This window comes from Dendropsophus ebraccatus, chromosome 4 (genome assembly GCF_027789765.1).
Source record: "Dendropsophus ebraccatus isolate aDenEbr1 chromosome 4, aDenEbr1.pat, whole genome shotgun sequence".
Lineage (NCBI taxonomy): Eukaryota > Metazoa > Chordata > Amphibia > Anura > Hylidae > Dendropsophus > Dendropsophus ebraccatus.
In genome coordinates this window covers 94,585,795-94,602,952 of record NC_091457.1, presented here as the reverse complement: position 1 = coordinate 94,602,952, position 17,158 = coordinate 94,585,795, and the positions used below count along the sequence as shown (strand labels likewise).

General features: G+C 42.9%; 1 protein-coding gene across 2 annotated transcripts in view; it reads right to left on the bottom strand.

Annotated features, from left to right (window-relative positions):
- Nucleotides 1-2,979: 2,979 nt before the first annotated feature.
- The window catches only part of CA5A (carbonic anhydrase 5A), a 54,347-nt gene continuing 40,168 nt past the window's right edge, over nucleotides 2,980-17,158 (bottom strand). For both annotated transcript variants that reach the window (XM_069966294.1, XM_069966293.1), the window contains exons 2-7: nucleotides 16,346-16,543; nucleotides 9,702-9,820; nucleotides 8,600-8,695; nucleotides 8,462-8,524; nucleotides 7,506-7,661; nucleotides 2,980-4,580 (exon numbers count right to left, since the gene is read on the bottom strand). In XM_069966294.1, the coding sequence (XP_069822395.1) occupies nucleotides 4,413-4,580; nucleotides 7,506-7,661; nucleotides 8,462-8,524; nucleotides 8,600-8,695; nucleotides 9,702-9,820; nucleotides 16,346-16,543 (800 nt within the window). In that variant the 3' untranslated portion in view covers nucleotides 2,980-4,412. The remainder of the gene's footprint in view (nucleotides 4,581-7,505; nucleotides 7,662-8,461; nucleotides 8,525-8,599; nucleotides 8,696-9,701; nucleotides 9,821-16,345; nucleotides 16,544-17,158) is intronic.

Below are 17,158 nucleotides of genomic sequence, written 5' to 3'. Positions count from 1 at the left end.
TTTTGTACTTATTTTATTCGTATAAAGAGCTTAGAAGACAGGTGAAAAGGTAGCCCTAGCATTATTTTCAATGGAGCTTTTTAATGGACCTCCACTATAGATGGTGAGCCCCAAGCAGCTTCTTGGTCAGTGTGGTGAAGCCCAGGCATTGGTTTGGTCTGTTGGATGAGGCTCCAGTAGAAAAAGTTTAAGAAGCGCTGGGTTAGAAGACTCTAAGGGCCCTATTCCACCGGACGATTATCGTTTGCATAATCGTTAACGATTAACGATCTCAAACGACCGCTATTGCGAAAGACCTGAAAACGTTCACTCATTTCCATGGAACGATAATCGTTACTTATGATCGTAATTGCGATCGTTTCTTCTTCCGTATTTATTCGCTATTGCTTTCGTATCTATTGCGAACGACCGAACGATGTCTTATTCAATGCGAACGATTTGCGAACGTTTTGCGAACGAGCAACGATAAAAATAGGTCCAGGTCTTATAAAGCGATCAACGATTTCTCGTTCGGTCGTTAATCGTTACTGCATTTCAACCGAACGATTATCGTTGAGATTCGAACGATTTAACGATAATCTGAACGATAATCGTCCGGTGGAATAGGGCCCTAAGGGTTAATGCACATCCACAAAAACACATCCATGCACAGACTGTGTCCTGCAGACTGGACCTGGGAGCTCCCAGCTGTAATCCCACTCCCAATGCATCAAACCGCCTGATTGAAGTGAAGATTTAGCGAAACCAGCGCTAAGGATTAGAGTAAGAAAATTACCTTTATTCTCAGCATCCCATGTGCTGTAAGAACATAGCAGCAGGTTAAAGTCTAACCTGCTGTCGTTTCCCTTTAAGGAACAGCCTAGGTGAGTTCAGACTGTACAATTTTCCCTAACGTCAGATCCATATTAACATCACTGTATGCGCCATTAAACAAACCCTCTTATCTCAAAAGCTGTACTGGACTGTATCCTGTGCCAGCTCTGAATGTAAGATCACACAAGAAATTACTTAATTTGGAGCATTTATAATCTCTACAGAATTAACCCTGTCCTCCCATGACGTCTATCAATGAAAAAATAATACCTTTAATTGGATTATACATGACTTGAAGAATTCGTCTTTACACTTTGTAGGATCGACCTATATTCAGTAGCCAAAGAGCAGAGCTTTCTAAGCGGCCTCCATCTGATGCTCAATAGAGCCCCCTCTAATTATCTCCTCATATAAAAAAAGATCCAGTTTCCCACAAAGCTGGAGGAAGCACAGTTAATCCACACAGAAAATGCTCAATGGATGAATTGTTGCAAGAAACAAATAGGTCGGATTGTCTTATGTATGGGAATCAGAGCCAGCTCCTTGTGGGATTGTGAGCGGAAAGAACAACTTAAAGAGAAAGCATATTTCGATCACCTTGTTTGGTTCAGCCAAGTATATGTCTGTTCCTTGGGGATAAGTGCCTGCCAGATAACTCTGGGCCACTGATCTCCTGAAGAATGTAGGGCAATATTACTGTGTACAAATAAGTATACCCCACAGTAGTAGGATCGGCTTTTGAAGGGAATCTATTAGCAGGTTAGGGCATCCTAACCCATTAACAGATCTTTATAGGGGACATCAATATGGTGCTCCATTTTTTATGAAATATGCATTTTATTAACATGTTGAAATTTATAAAATGCATTTTTTAAAATAAAAACTGCATACCGAAGCACCATGTGCCGCGAGGTAATGTCCCCTATAAAGATCTGTTAGCAGGCTAGGCTGCCCTACCCTGTTCATAGGTTCCCTTCAATATGAGAATTAATCTCTATACCTACTGGGACGCATCAGAAGTTGCATAAATGTGAGCCTTTACATTTACCTTGATCATAAACAGATTAACCCTGCTGTTCTGTTCTAAAATACACATATAATGATTTGGTCATTTTTGACCAGGCCTATTAAGGTCTTGATTTTTAACTAACTAGTGTTTTATTTGAATATCTTTTGCATTATTATACTGTATGTGAACAACATAGTTGTTCATAAACAAATGAAAAATGAAATAAAAAAAAAACTTAATTTATATATTTTGTGTCAAAAAAATGTTAGATGGCCTTATTGCATTGTTCATTTTTCTTCAGCATGCTGTTGGATCCTGTGGACAATGGCTGCAGCTCCATCACCTCTGGGTTTTACTTTTCTTTGTTCTTTTCTTTTATACAGTTTATTTTTGTTCCAATTTGGATTATTTCACACCATAACACAACTGCATTGTACACCGACACATCAAGAATATTGTAAAAAACAACCATTGGCCACCGATTAGTTTTGCGTTTACAAGTCTAAGTTAATAAAATTATGGCTGGCTTTCTATTGTCTCGGTTACTGAGTGACCAAAATGAGATAACTCCTTTACTTTTTTTCAAAAAATGGCTGGAGATCAGTATAAAAGGCTATCGGTCATTTTTGACCGAACAGTACAAGAGTAAAAAAAAAGACATGGAGCAAAAAGAAGACAAAAAATAAATAAATAAAAACTGCTATTAGTAAGAACCCCTCAAATGAGGAAAAGTCAATGAATCACAAGTTTCAGAGCCGCATAATGAATATTTTAAAAAATATCAAATTTCAAATTCGGTCATTTTTGACCGAACAGAACAGCAGGGTTAAAGGGAACATGTCATCACTTTCATGCTGCTTGAAACAGAAGCCATTAGGATGGTTCCCAGTGGCTTCTCCGCACCCCACCAGCCTTGATTGATCATGGTTGATAGAACTTTCCCTGTTTGGGTACAAACAAAGAATGGTGAGGCAGAGATAAGCCTGCTGGGATCACTTCGATGACCTGTGGTTCAGGTGGCATGAAAATTATGAGAGGTGGTGGTGATCTCACCAAGTGGCACTAGTATCTCTTAGACATTACGGCATATCCAATTGATGTGTCATAAAATGTCTAACCAGACTACAGGTAACAGAGAAACTCAAAAATCAAAAAAAGAAAATGCATATACATTTATTAAGATTTTTTTTTAGATTATAAGACCAACAATAAAAAAAAATTACATTATTTTGCACCTTATTCACTCTTTTAACCCAGTGTAAACCCCAATTACTCATAATATCTATTTATCAAATCACTGTTATTATACAATAAACTATTTAAAGTGAACCTATCTCTTGCACTTGAGACGTAACCAGCATGTGCAGCTCCCTGCAGCCTGTAACCTGGGGCTCTCCAGCCATAGCCCAACCACTAGTTCAGCAACTATTGGTAAATTACCAGTTGCAGCACTATAGTGTAAGCCCAGCCCACACATAACATTCAGTGTAGATAGCTAGAACATGAAACAAGTAGTTCTCTCAGCTATATACACACACACACCTATGAAATACTTGTATGTATATTATTAACTACACAAAGTTGTAAGTAAGTATGATGGCAGGAGCCTAGCTAGATTTCCTAGCAATCTTAATAAACCCCAGGCCTGAAAGTACACACACTTTTCCAAGGGTCAGCCTCTAGGAATCTCAGGAAATACAGGGAGCAGCAGCATGCTTTCATCTGCCCCTCAAGTCTGAAAACAACCCACTGATCCCTGTCAATTTAACTGCAAAGGGAATTAAAAGAAAACAGATTGCAGGTTTCTAGTGTCTTTAAGAAACCAACTTTTCTAGGAAATATGTGTATTTATTTCTGAACTACAACACCAAGTGAACATTTGTTGGATGTATATAGTTTCCTATAACCAGATGTACATGAACAAACCTATGTCAAAATGGAACTGTTCAATTAGGAGTAATGCCCAATGTCTCCACAGTGCACAGGAAAGCAACAATACAATAAAAGTCCCTCATATAAAAAGACAGAAGACGTGTTCGATTACACAACAGGACTACAATGTAGGGGATTTACTTCACCTATTACATGTGATATGTAAATCTGCCAAGGGATTGCTACATGGTCCAGGGATGTATGGTCATGGGTTACACCTGTGTCACGGTGCATACTGTCTAAGCACCATTATGGATTCCAGGCACAACATAATAGTCCTGCACCTCAAACAAAACCACAAGGTAGTATCAGTCTTCATGTCTAACAAGACTATTCATGGCAAACCCATGGGTTCTGAGTTTAAGACACCTAATGTTATTCTAAGGTCACTTAGAACCAGATATTTCTCTTTAACAGAACAAAATTCTTAAAATCAAATGAATATAAAATAAGGCACAGATGTTCAGCTCAGACGTGCCTGTAAACAGGTAACTGTAACATAGAAAAAGTCAGAAACATGATTCCAGTGTCAACATTAGAGGCAGTATCTGTTCTATAGTAATGCAGAAGTTGGTCATACATAATATCACTATGTCGTGTAAAATGCAAACATGGCTGTTGTGAAAAGGGTTGCCATCTAGAACAGAAGGTCCATGCTTTAACCTGCCTGAACATCAGCCTTCTTGAAGTTGGAAACCTTTAAGGCTGGTTCAAAGGAGGAATGGACTGTGCGGTTCATAAGTGGCTGAAGAGGACGGAAGTTATCCACCATGTTTTTCTCTTCTTCCCCCACAGCAGAGTAAAGTAGACTGCGAAAAACTGCCAGCTAAAAGAAAGAATAGAAAATTACTAGTCTAATATATAGAAATAAATCAGTCTAACTTGTCATGATAGTACATGTCATTTCTGATTAACAATTTTTATATAGAAATAATATACACTTATGGATGATGGTAAGATCTTGAGTAAAAACACAGAAGGAGTTTTAAAAATAGAAGTAGTACTTGACTTTGCGCCTCTATGGCATAACAATTATTTGATTTAATTTAAAAAGCTTGGAGTGATAAAAACATTATATGATGCAGGGAATCAGAGTGGAGTTTAAAGGCCAGCCAATTATAAAGTCCAGCAGCTGCCGTGGCGGAAGCGGCCAGGGGACCCCCACTAGAAGGCATTCCCCAACACCCCCACCCCCGAGTTGTGATGATGTCTGACTCAGACCGGGGAAAATGCCTGTCACGGCTGATGGACTGGCCGCTCAGCCAATCAGTGATTTGAGCAGCGTCCTGTCCCAGTCACTGACTGGCTGAGCAACCAGTCCATCAGCCGAGTTGTGACGTGTCAGCTCCAGAGATCCTGCAGGCATAGGGAGAGGCAAGTTACTACTTGGACGGGACCTTTCCTTTTATCTACAAAACAGTATGGTTTAGGTTTTGTTGGATGATAATGTTTTAAAAGAGGACTTAAGAATAATAGAGAAATTTCCTGTAGGTTTTATCTCTAAGTTGAAAGAGAACTTAAGAAGTCAGACTGTCAATAAAAAAGGACTGGCAATTATCTATGCATATCTGACTCAGGTCCAAGAGGGGGAAATAATAAAAGTAAATTAAGGTGGCAAGAAAAGATAGGGGGGTAAGAAGAATCACAGTGGGATATGATAATGAGTAATACAAAGTTGGTTTCCTCTTTGGGAGACCACAGAATAATGCAATTTAGTGTTATAAACCGATTGTATTACACCCCAAGCTTTTTATTAAGAATCAGAATAAGTCCAACATGTAGTAGAAACAGCACAAGTTTTGCACATGTGCTTTGAACTTGTGATGCCCTAAAGGAGTGTTGAATACAGGTACACAATAAGATATCAGAAAAAGTAGGAGTGAAATTGGTGCTAAACCCAAGGATAGTTAAAGGAGAAGTCCGGCCAAAATTTATTTTTTATATGTTATTACTGATGGAAAGATATATAATTTTCTAATGTACATTAATTATGGGAAATGCTCATATACTGCTATTTCCCTTAATTTAGTGTATCAGGAAGTGTTAGAATTCTCTCAGAAGCAGTGAAGTCACGACGAAAGGTGTAATTCCTATGGAGTGTCCAGCAGGGGGCGCACTATATATAGAAGTCAATGAGTACCATTGACTTCTATATATAGTGCGCCCCTGCTGGACACTCCATTGGAATTACAATGGATGTGTATGTAAATGTAGTATACAGTGTTTTTGATTGCTTACATTTATGGAATACTTTGGGGAGCAAGGACATTTGCTCCCCAAAGTATTCCATAAATGTAAGCAATCAGTACATAACAGTAAGCCCGCCGAATCGCCGCTGACCACCGCTACCGAACTCCCGCCGCTCTGGACTACTCAACTACTACTCTCCCCACCTGCTCATAGCATGCACAGGTGATGGGAGAGTAGTAGCTGGGTTATATCTCAGAGATCGCCGCCGCCGATGCCGCGCAGGGGAGCCGCTAATCACTTCAGCCATCAGCCCCCTCCTGCTGCTTCCTTACTCTCTGAGATATAATCCGGCTACTACTCTCCCATCACCTGCGCATGTTATGAGCAGGTGGGGAGAGTAGTAGTTCGCCGCCGCCGCAGGGGAGCTGCACGTCACTGCAGCCATCATCCCCCTCCGCTCCCCCCTCCTGCTGCTTCCTTACAGTACTTCCTTCCTGGGTCTCCAAACTGCAGCCCTCCAGCTGTTGAAAAACCACAATTCCCATCATGCCTGGACAGCTAAAGCTTTGGATTTGGCTGTCCAGGCATGATGGGAAATTTAGTATTGCAACAGCTGGAGGGCCACAGTTTAGAGACCCATGGTTAAATTGTACCTGTTGTTATAACTTTTAAAATCTAAATCAACAGTAGATGTGAAATAAAGGAAGTTTGCAATTTACATTCATTATTATTATTTTTTAGCTATCATGGACAGCACGGCACTACCTGTTTTCTGACTTTTTTTTCCCTAAAAAAAAAACAGGAGTCAGAAAACAGGAAGTCCTGTGTATCCCAGGCTGAGCGCTCACAGAGAGAAAGCAGACATGTGATTGATGACACAATTTTTGTATGAATAATGGAAAATTGGTAAAATATAAAGATATAAAAAAAAATAATCTACACTAAAAGTTGAGTCACTGTATACATACATACATTACTTAACCTCCACTGAGTCATAGTGACAGACTGTATTATGTTCCAGATCTGCACTCACTATTCTGCAGTTTTAGAATAAAATGGGCCATTCCAGCATTCCCCACTTGATCAGCAGCAATCTGCACTCAGAACTGCTGTCTTTACACCATGTGCTGTACAGTCATCTCCTGGGAAAAACTAACTTCCCGTTTACTATATGACTCCTCAACTAATTGTGTGTTTACACAGAGACAGTTTTAAAGCCAAAGCCAGAAATGGATTTGAGAAGGGAGAAATCTCAGTCTTTCCCTTATTACCTGTTCTCTGTTTATAGTCTGTTCCTGGCTTTGGCTTCATCTGTCAGCTAAATCTCTCTGTCTGAACACACCATAAGCGGTTGTGAACAGACATCTTAACTGAGCTCTTAACATGCAGGGGTATTTAGTTTTTACCACATCACAATGCTATAAATCCACTAGAGAGGTGGACAGTGGTAATGAACAGAGGGTCTTTAGCACCATTCTGACCCCTTAATGTCACATTTATAGGGGTTAGAGGTCGGGTCATAACATGGAATGTAACAAAAACACTCATTCAGGCAGATCACCTGACTGTGGTCAACTTCAATTGGTTTCTTCATTATAATCCAAGTCACAGACTCAGTTAGTGGTGGTGTGGTCAGCGAGCCAGCATACGTCCAATAATCACTACAGGTTGGTAACATGCAGGAGGGGTCAAAATAATTAAACTCAGTAAGAGCATCCTAAAAAAAAAAAAAAAAAAAAAAAAAGTTAAAACAAATGTTACAATTAAAAAAAAAAAATAAATTCTCTATATAAGTGTGTACATAGTAGAATTTTATTAATGCCATTATAGTAATAGGAGCTCCCCAGGTGGCAAGGATTAGGAATTCCATACTTACAGTAACCAGCTACATATTTTTTGGAAGTTAATTTTTTTAACAACATTACTAAGAAAAATAAACACACTCCTCTGTCATTTCTATAATTAAGCTTTTCAAGCACTGACTGAAATTTACTTTCTCCATTCATTCTGCATAGATATGCATTCTACAATATATACTGAGGTTTTTCAGCGCCTCCTTGTGGCCAATCTATAGCTTACGGTCAGCAGTAAAAGCCATATCCAGCTGCAGTCAAAATGACTCAACCACCATTGCAAACCAAGTTTATTCCCAAAAATATAAATAATTTCAGCTTCTTGCAAAAAATATAATCAAACAAGACCAATAACTCAGCACAACCGATATACAAATTCAATGGATATACTAATATACTGGGTTCAACAAGCAGCGGTAAGAGCTTGTGGCTACTGTGCAGGTTTAATCACTAAAACTGGCACCAGGAGTAGTTTTATCAGTGTACAGCATACAGTCTGATAACTTCTTGCCACAGTTACCAGGGACTCTTGAGCACTACAGGCCAACAGATGACCACTAGCACTTGAGATTCTCCGATTGCTAATTGTGGAATAACTTTGATGGACACTGTAGCCCCAACTAATAGTTTACAGCACCCAAACAATATATTGAAATCAACTTACCTTATAGCGTACAGAAGGCAATATGTCTACCAGCTTTTGCAGCTTCTCATGGTGTCTTCCAAGCTGTTGGAACAGAAAGTGTGTGTCTCACATAACAGTAAAATTAATTCTAAGTTTTCCACACAGATATAGAATTACCTTCATAAATATGCCTATAACAGCCAAACCATTCTCTTCCATGATGGCTTCCTCAAAAGTCCGGTACCTGGAGCAATTCCAATGCACCAAGTGGAGCTGCAATGGTAGAAGATTCAAAATTCACTATACAGGTAAGGCCACACACAGCGTATATATACACTGCAGAATTTCTGCTTAGTTTTTATTAGGAAACACCACACTGTTTAGAGTAAAAGCAACCATGATGAAGAAATCTCATCCATACGCTGTAGAATAAAATCCACTATGATTACGCATCTGCAGCATATGTCAATGTATGTTGTGAATAAGCTGATTTATTGAGGACTTTTAGTGGGTAGGTCAAAAACTGCTGACTGTTTGGACAGTTTTAGTTTTTATTTTGCATTTTCTGTACTACAAAAATCCAGAGACAACCCTGTTTGACTGGATTGGTTGATTCCCCCATGTGCATATTGGTGGGGGAATGCTGACACATTGCAAGTCATGTGGCCTTTATGAATGTATCAAGTTATGCTATTGGGTACCTGGTATTACAGTAGGTGCCAGCTGCTCTGATGTACATTATTCTCACACACATACTGTATATTAACTTATCGGATGTCTTATCTTGAATGTAAGTACTATAAACTTTTTTATATATATTGTATACTGCTATATTATATATACTATATATGCTATATAATATACTATTATATTGATGCACTGGTCACTCCATCCTTCTATCAGTGCAATTCACATAAAATCATTTTACATTAGTTATTTACTTAGTATCTGGAGGAAGCCTTGAAAAAGCCTTTATTTATTCTAATTATTTGTGTATTATGTCACCTCTGTACTGTATGTATAAAAAGCGCTGCGGAATCTGTTGCCACTTTACAAATAATAATAATTATTAGTTATTATTATTATTATTATTATTATTATTATTAAAAAGCTGTAGTATTAGCATAAATCACACATCAAAAAAGTGCACTAAAAAGTGCTCCAAATTATCACAAATTGTATGACAAATGAATACATACAGCATTAAAAATAAAAGTTCAAGCTTGAAAACAGGCATGTACCATACTAGATTCCTTTATCCATGATTAGAGTATCTCACCTCTGCAGGAAAGACTTTGCTGTCCACTGTATGCTCTGAGCCCCAGTCATTATTTGCCCCCCAATGGAAATGGAACTGCTTTAGTCTGAATGGGTTTTCCAGTGGTCCGCCACTCAAAACTGTGACCAAAGAAAGAAATAAGACTGACATCAGACTTTTTAGTATAGGACCGGACATCATGAACACAATGAATAGTATGGTCAAGGAGCTACATTATAGGCAACATTTAAAATTCTACTACTGAAGCCAAGCAACATCTCTAGTCTATTGTTTCCTATGATCCATTTAACTGATGCACAGTTTATCTCTGAATGATACTGGCAGAGCACAGCAGCAGCTCAGGAAAGATGTCGTACCCTTCATCACATACAAAAAATTTTACAAAATTTTTCAAAAGTCAGTACATAAAAAAAAAATAAAAAAAGGATGAAAAACAAATATTTATCAGTATCTGGTTTTAAGTTTGTAAAACATACATACAGCCACAAAGAAACAGTTTATATAAAGACCATTCAGCACCCTTGACTGTATCCTTTAGGAGGATGATTGCACCGTTCTCCCAGCAGGCAGAGGTGTAACAGTCTTTATCTGCCCATGTGATTTTGCGCTGATGCATTGTGGGATTAAAGGGGTTGTCCGGCGATAAAAAATTATTCACAGAATAACACACATTACAAAGTTATACAACTTTGTAATGTATGTTATGTCTGTGAATGGCCCCCTTCCCCGTGTCCCACCACCCCCACCCGTGTACCCGGAAGTGTGGTGCGCTATACATTACCTGTCACGTGCCGACCACGGTCTCCGATCCTCAGCAGTGACGTCTTCTTCGGGAGGCCGGCGGATCTGCCCGAGTGCCGGCCGCCCTCTGCAGCGTCATCCGAAGCTCAGCCGCGATTGGCTGAGCATAACTGTGCTCAGCCAATCGCGGCTGAGCAGCTGATGACGTGGCCGCGTCATCAGCCGCGATTGGCTGAGCACAGTTACGCTCAGCCAATCGCGGCTGAGCTTCGGATGACGCTGCAGAGGGTGGCCGGCACTCGGGAAGATCCGCCGGCCTCCCGAAGAAGACATCACTGCTGAGGATCGGAGACCGTGGACGACACGAGATGCGGTGAGTATAATGCACCACACTTCCGGGTCTAGCGTGGGTGGGGGGAAACACGGGGAAGGGGGCCATTCACAGACATAACATACATTACAAAGTTGTATAACTTTGTAATGTGTGTTATTCTGTGAATAATTTTTTATCGCCGGACAACCCCTTTAATGGCAGGTTTGAAAGGGAGAGTCATGGTGGTGGCTGATCAGAGGTCACATGACCCAGACACAGTAATGAAATGTATGAATTAAACAAGAACTTGAATGAAAAAGATGACACTGTGGAAATATAGATGAATGTTAAAGCATAACTGTCATTTCAGGGTCATTTTTCTGAAAACAATATCTATAGTACAAGCGATTTTAAGAAACTCTAATAGGTTTTATTTACCAAAAGAGGTTGCTTTTGTACTGAAAAAGCAGTTTCCCTAGCTCCCCCTGACTTCAGAAGAAGCAGGATTTCTGTGTCCATTATGCTCTATGGAGAGGGGAGGGGTTGAGAGGAGTGAGTGAGCACAGAGGAGTCCTGCACAGCACAACACCATGCAATCTTCTCTCAGCAAGTTCCTAGATAAGCATTGAACTTTCTGTTTTAGGTGCCCAGACAGTCTACAAACAGCTGTACTTTATGTCACCTCTTCCTGCTTACTCATCTCCCTCGGCCCCTACCCCCTCCATAGGGATATAATGGACATAGCAGAACCTGTCTTCACTTGCTTCTCTGTAATGAAGATGGCTTTGCCTGATGAACAGATAAGTGTGTGGGGGGGGGGGGAGGCTTGGAAATTGCTTTAAGTACAGAAAGATGCTTTTTTGCCTAATAAAACCTATTACAGAGTTACTTAAAATCGCTTATACTACTGATTTCTGCAAAAAAAAAAAAAAAAAAAAAACCTGTAATGCTTCTTTATTATATGACAAAACCATGTGGTCCTGCAGAGGTGGGGGTGGGAATTTATTAATAAATGGTGTGAACACAATCTCCCCGCTGATAACTTTCATACAATGACTGCTGGGAGATTACATATCAGCAACAAGAGTGCATTACATCTACAGTGTGTTAACAGACTGCAATAAAAGAACAAGCACAAGTAAATATTAGTGCAGCAAGTCACACGAACTTCAGTCATCTATTACTGGAAAGAGGGGAACTGAATTAATTTACCAAGATACAGAACGAGCAATCAGTGCTGTGAGGTTACACAGAGACATAACAGGTTAACTAGATAGGGAGAACAATCCCCAGAGATTACTTTAGACTCCTGGTCACAAGTTGTTCACACAGAAACATACCTTTTCTGAGTAAAGGAAAACACGAATGACCCTGACTGGTTATACTGCAACTCCTCTGAAACCTGACTACTCAGCCTCAGTAACCCCCTCTCGTGCACATTGTACACAGGAGGATGAGATATGAGGAGCAACCTAGAATACTTCAGCTCTGCCTGTACTGCCTATAATGGGGAGAGGCCATAGGGGCAGGCCTGTATTTAGAGTTCATGCTGCCCTAGGCACTTTGCATGCCGAGGCGCCCCCCCCCCCCCCCCCCCCCCGGCGAACTAGTGCCCCCTTCCCCTCGGCACTGGCAGGTTACATGCATGGTATATACCCTGGCACAGCTGGCAGGCCGGCACTCCAGCACCCAGTACTACTGAGCGGCACACCCCGACTGTCAGTAGTACTGGGGTGCCCTTTTGCTTGATGCCCGCTCTTCTCATCATCAGACGTGATGGAGGAAGGAAGGAGGGCGGGGACTTAATTTGGGGACAGCTTCTGTCCAGTGTCGGACTGGGGCACCTGGGGCCCACCAATATAGAACCAGTGAAACGCGACATGCTGACCCGCTCCTTCCTGGATTTATCTGTATCTGTGACAAATCTCAGAACACCCTCCATTTATACAGCTCTCAGGGTATGCTGGGAGTTGTAGTCTCTGAGAGGACAACCTTGTAATGACTGTGTGCAGAGTCTCCTGGTGGCTGCAATCTGTGGGTGACAACCATCAGCCCTGAAGGTCCAGCAATACATCTGTCTACAGCCGCAGTTATCATAGGATTGTACTACTTTACTACAACTCCCAGCATATCCTGAGGGCTGCAGACTGTCAGTACATGCTGGGAGTTGTAGTGCATGCAGCTGTTAGGTCCTAGGAGGCTTGGTGGAAGATCAGAATACAGAGATCTGTGGGGTCAGTGCAGGGAAGTGACCCCAGAACATCACTAATAGGGGATAGAACAAAAACATCTACTCCTATCCCCTATTAGTGATGTTCTGGGGTCACTTCCCTGCACTGAGCCCCCACAGATCTATGTATTCCTATATGTCATATAATGCACCTAGGACCCAACTAGAACAGCTGCAGGCACTACAACTCCCAGCATATCCTGAGGGCTGCAGACTCAGTACATGCTGGGAGTTGTAGTGCCTGCAGCTGTTGTAGTTGGGTCCTAGGTGCATCATACACTGGATGCTTTGTGGGAGATCAGAATACATAGATCTGTGGGGGCTCAGTGTGTGGAAGAGACCCCAGAACAGCACTAATAGGGGATAGGGGGAGATGTTATTAGTGATGTTCTGGGGTCACTTCCCTGCACTGAGCCCCCACAAATCTATGTATTCTGATCTCCCACAAAGCACCTAGTGTATAGGACCCAACTACAACAGCTGCAGGCACTACAACTCCCAGCATGTACTGAAAGTCTGCAGCCCTCAGGATATGCTGGGAGTTTTAGTACCTGCAGCTGTTGTAGTTGCATTCTAGTTTAAAAGTTTGTGCTAGTGTACTGTAGTGACCGCAGGGCTGTCAGTACACTACCGCAAACCATACACTGACCCATTTAGACCCCAATGGTACACAGGCTCTGCACACTATAGAAGTGATTACAGTGCAGTTACTAATGACTCACAGGTGACGTCTTCTCCGATTGCCGTCGCTCACTTTTTTCTTTCTTCTCCATCTGGTGCAGCCATCATGATGACTTCTCCGACCACAACTCGTCTGCAGGCGGGCAGAGCAGGGTGACTGGGGAAGGGAGGCAGCTGGGGGTAACTGGGGAAAGGAGGCAGCTGGGGATGGCAGGAGGAACAGCTGGGGTGATAGGGGGAGGGGGAGAAGCTGGGGAGTAGCTGGAGTGACAGGGGGAGCAGGAGAAGCTGGGGAACAGGGGGAGCAGCTGGGGCGATGAAGGCAGCTGGGGCAATGGGGAGAAGCTGGGGCGACAGGGGGAGAAGATGGGGTGGCAGGGGGAGGGGGATAAGCTGGGGTGACAGGGGGAGCAGCTGGGGGTGGCAGGGGGAGAAGATGGGAGGGCAGCTGGGGTGGCAGGGGGAGAAGCTGGGGTGACAGGGGGAGAACCTGGGGCGACAGGGGGAGAAGCTGGGGAACAGGGGGAGCAGCTGGGGCGACAGGGGGGCAGTCGGGTTAACAGGGAGGGGAGAAGCTGGGGAACAGGGGGAGAAGCTGGGGCGACAGGGGGAGGGGGAGCAGCTAGGGGTGGCAGGGAAAGGCGGAGAAGCTGGGTAACAGGGGGAGCAGCTGGGGCGACAGGGAGGGAGAGCAACTAGGGGTGGCAGGGAAAGGGGGAGAAGCTGGGTAACAGGGGGAGCAGCTGGGGCGACAGGGGGAGGGGGAGTAGGGGGAGAAGATGGGAGGGCAGCTGGGGTGGCAGGGGAGCAGAGGGACCAGCCGGGGGGGGGCGCAGAGAGACCAGCTGGGGGGGGATGCAGAGGGACCAGCCGGGGGGGGGGGGGGCGCAGAGAGACCAGCTGGGGGGGGATGCAGAGGGACCAGCGGGGGGGGGGATGCAGAGGGACCAGCGGGGGGGGGGGGGATGCAGAGGGACCAGCGGGGGGGGGGGGGGGGGTCAGTCGGGCGGCAGGGACAGAGGCAGGCTGGGAAGGAAGGTCCCCCTATGCAGGGCCGGCGTGAGCTTCCGGCACAGACTGTCACACAGGCCGGAAGCTCACATTGCAGCCCCGCGATGCCCAAACTTCCCTGCTCAGCAGCGTGCGTGTGACGTCATCACGCCGCTGCTGAGCAGGGAAGTTCGGGCATCGCGGGGCTGCACTGTGAGCTTCCGGCCTGTGTGACAGTCTGTGCTGGAAGCTCACGCCGGCCCTGCATAGGGGGACCTTCCTTCCCAGCCTGCCTCCGTTCCTACCGCCCGACTGACCCCCCGCCACCCCCCTCCCCCCGCACCACCCGGGCGCGGATGTCAGCGGCGGGGCGGCGGAGGGGGTAAAAAAAAAAAAATTAAATACAAAAAGAAATGTGTCCTGCGGGTGCCGCCCCCCGCAGGGCGCCGCCCTAGGCACCGGACCACGGGTGCCTAGTGGCAAATACGGCCCTGCATAGGGGTCAGAGATTGTTTTCCATAGCAAAAAATATCAGCTCGGCAAGGACTCAAAAAGGGAAGAGGGGTCAGATTGAGTGGCTTTACAGTTGCAGGATCTATTGGCCATGTCTATTGTGAGTGTCACCATGAAGCATGAAATGAAAGCAGGCATGGTGAATCTATCATGCACTGGGCACATGTAGATAAATAGCCAATACCTTAGACAGCACCAGTCACTAACACAATGTATAATAATAAGAATAGTAGCAATGTAAAGGATTTCACTCAATGTAAAGATTTCCCAAATGACAGCTGCCCTTTAACAATTCAGAACCTGTCAAGTCCAATGAAACTCCAAATTAAAGGCACCCGAGTATAATTCATTAGAGATTTTGTTCAAGGCTAGTCCAGCGGAATGTGGTGGCCAAAAGCCAAAAGGTAAAGCTGCTTGTTAGAACACAAATTACACAATAAAGTCGCCAATTAATTTTGGAGCTGAAAGCAGGTTCTGGAGGAGGAAGCAGTGATTTACTCAAAATATGGTTTTTATGCTTTAAATCTTAACAAATACATTTCTAAAAAAAAACAATTCAGGCTGGGAAGAGGCTGACAGTAGCCCTATTTTCTCCAATAAAATGAGTTAAACGAACTTGCCCCAATGATCCCAACTTCTTTCACATATGTGAAGTGCTGAGAATTTCCAGAGACATTTTACTGTTAGAACAAGATAAAACATGGAGGCACAGACAGATATATGAAAGGTACCATAACATAAAAAAATGCTATAAATCCCCGCTGTAAAGAGTCAAAAAGGCTTTCTCAAGCTCCTGAGATGCAGCAAGCTGGAAGGCTTCCTCATTCCCCCTCCCAGCCTGAGCCTACGTGGGACTCCCCTTCCAGCTGTCAATGAAGGAGACATTCCAGTGTGAATAAAAGCATTTTTCTATGTTACGTACAGCACTCAGATCTTTCCTTCGTCTCCATAGAAATGAACAGAGCCGTGGGTCATGTGCCAGTTTAAGGTAATAGGACCCTTATGAAGAGTATTTAGAAAGGTGCTTCATTTTTCCTTCACAAAAAAAGGGCAAAATGTGTCCTAAGCCTTTACACCTCTAATAACAAATAATTACATTATAATTCCATAACAGAAAATCCAATACAGTTTTTTTTTCCCTACAGAGACATGAATAATTCAGGAGTAACAACTCACCTGACTTGTTAGTGGAGTCATCATACTCCACCAGGAAGGAGTAACCATTGTTCCAAATGTGAAGACAAGTATTAGGGTCATACTGGGTAGAGATAGGCGCAAGATTTGGGTGAAAGACACTATCCCGTACACGAATGTCAATAGGGGACTGGCGAGATCCTCCAGGGATATCTAGGGGGCCTTTCCATAGAGGGTGCACTGCAAAAGTTAAAAATATTAATTACTGAGAAAAAGCAATATATAAATTACATAAACCTAATTTAACTATAAAAGAATCTTTAATAATGTTGAGCTAAGTTACAGCTGTTTATCCAGGCTTTTAAAACAAATAGCAAAGGGTCCTTTTAGAGTAACCTATACTCTGCCGAGTAGGGCTGCTAATTGCGACAACTGTTCTTGCTTGCAGTACCTTCAGAATACGCAATAAATCGTGAGGCAAGGCCACACAAACGATTGCTACATCATCTACACAGAGATAGATATGCGTCCGATAACTATTCTAGTTTATACGGTCGCACAAGATCAAATAAGCCAGAGTTTTCTCACTCATTGGCTGATCACTGTCTCTTTTACATTTTAAGAAATTCTTTTCACCATTTTCATGCTTCCAGAAATCTTTTATTATAGAAAATTCATCAGATTTTTTTACAGCGGTAAAAAACAGGACGTTTCGGCATCAAGCCTTCAGTTGAGGAAGGCTTGATGCCGAAAAGTCCTGTTTTTTACCGCTGTAAAAAAAAAAAAAAAAAAAAAAGTCTTTTACATAGGCCAAATTATTGGCCGAATGAGCGTTTCTAGGAATGCTCTATGATG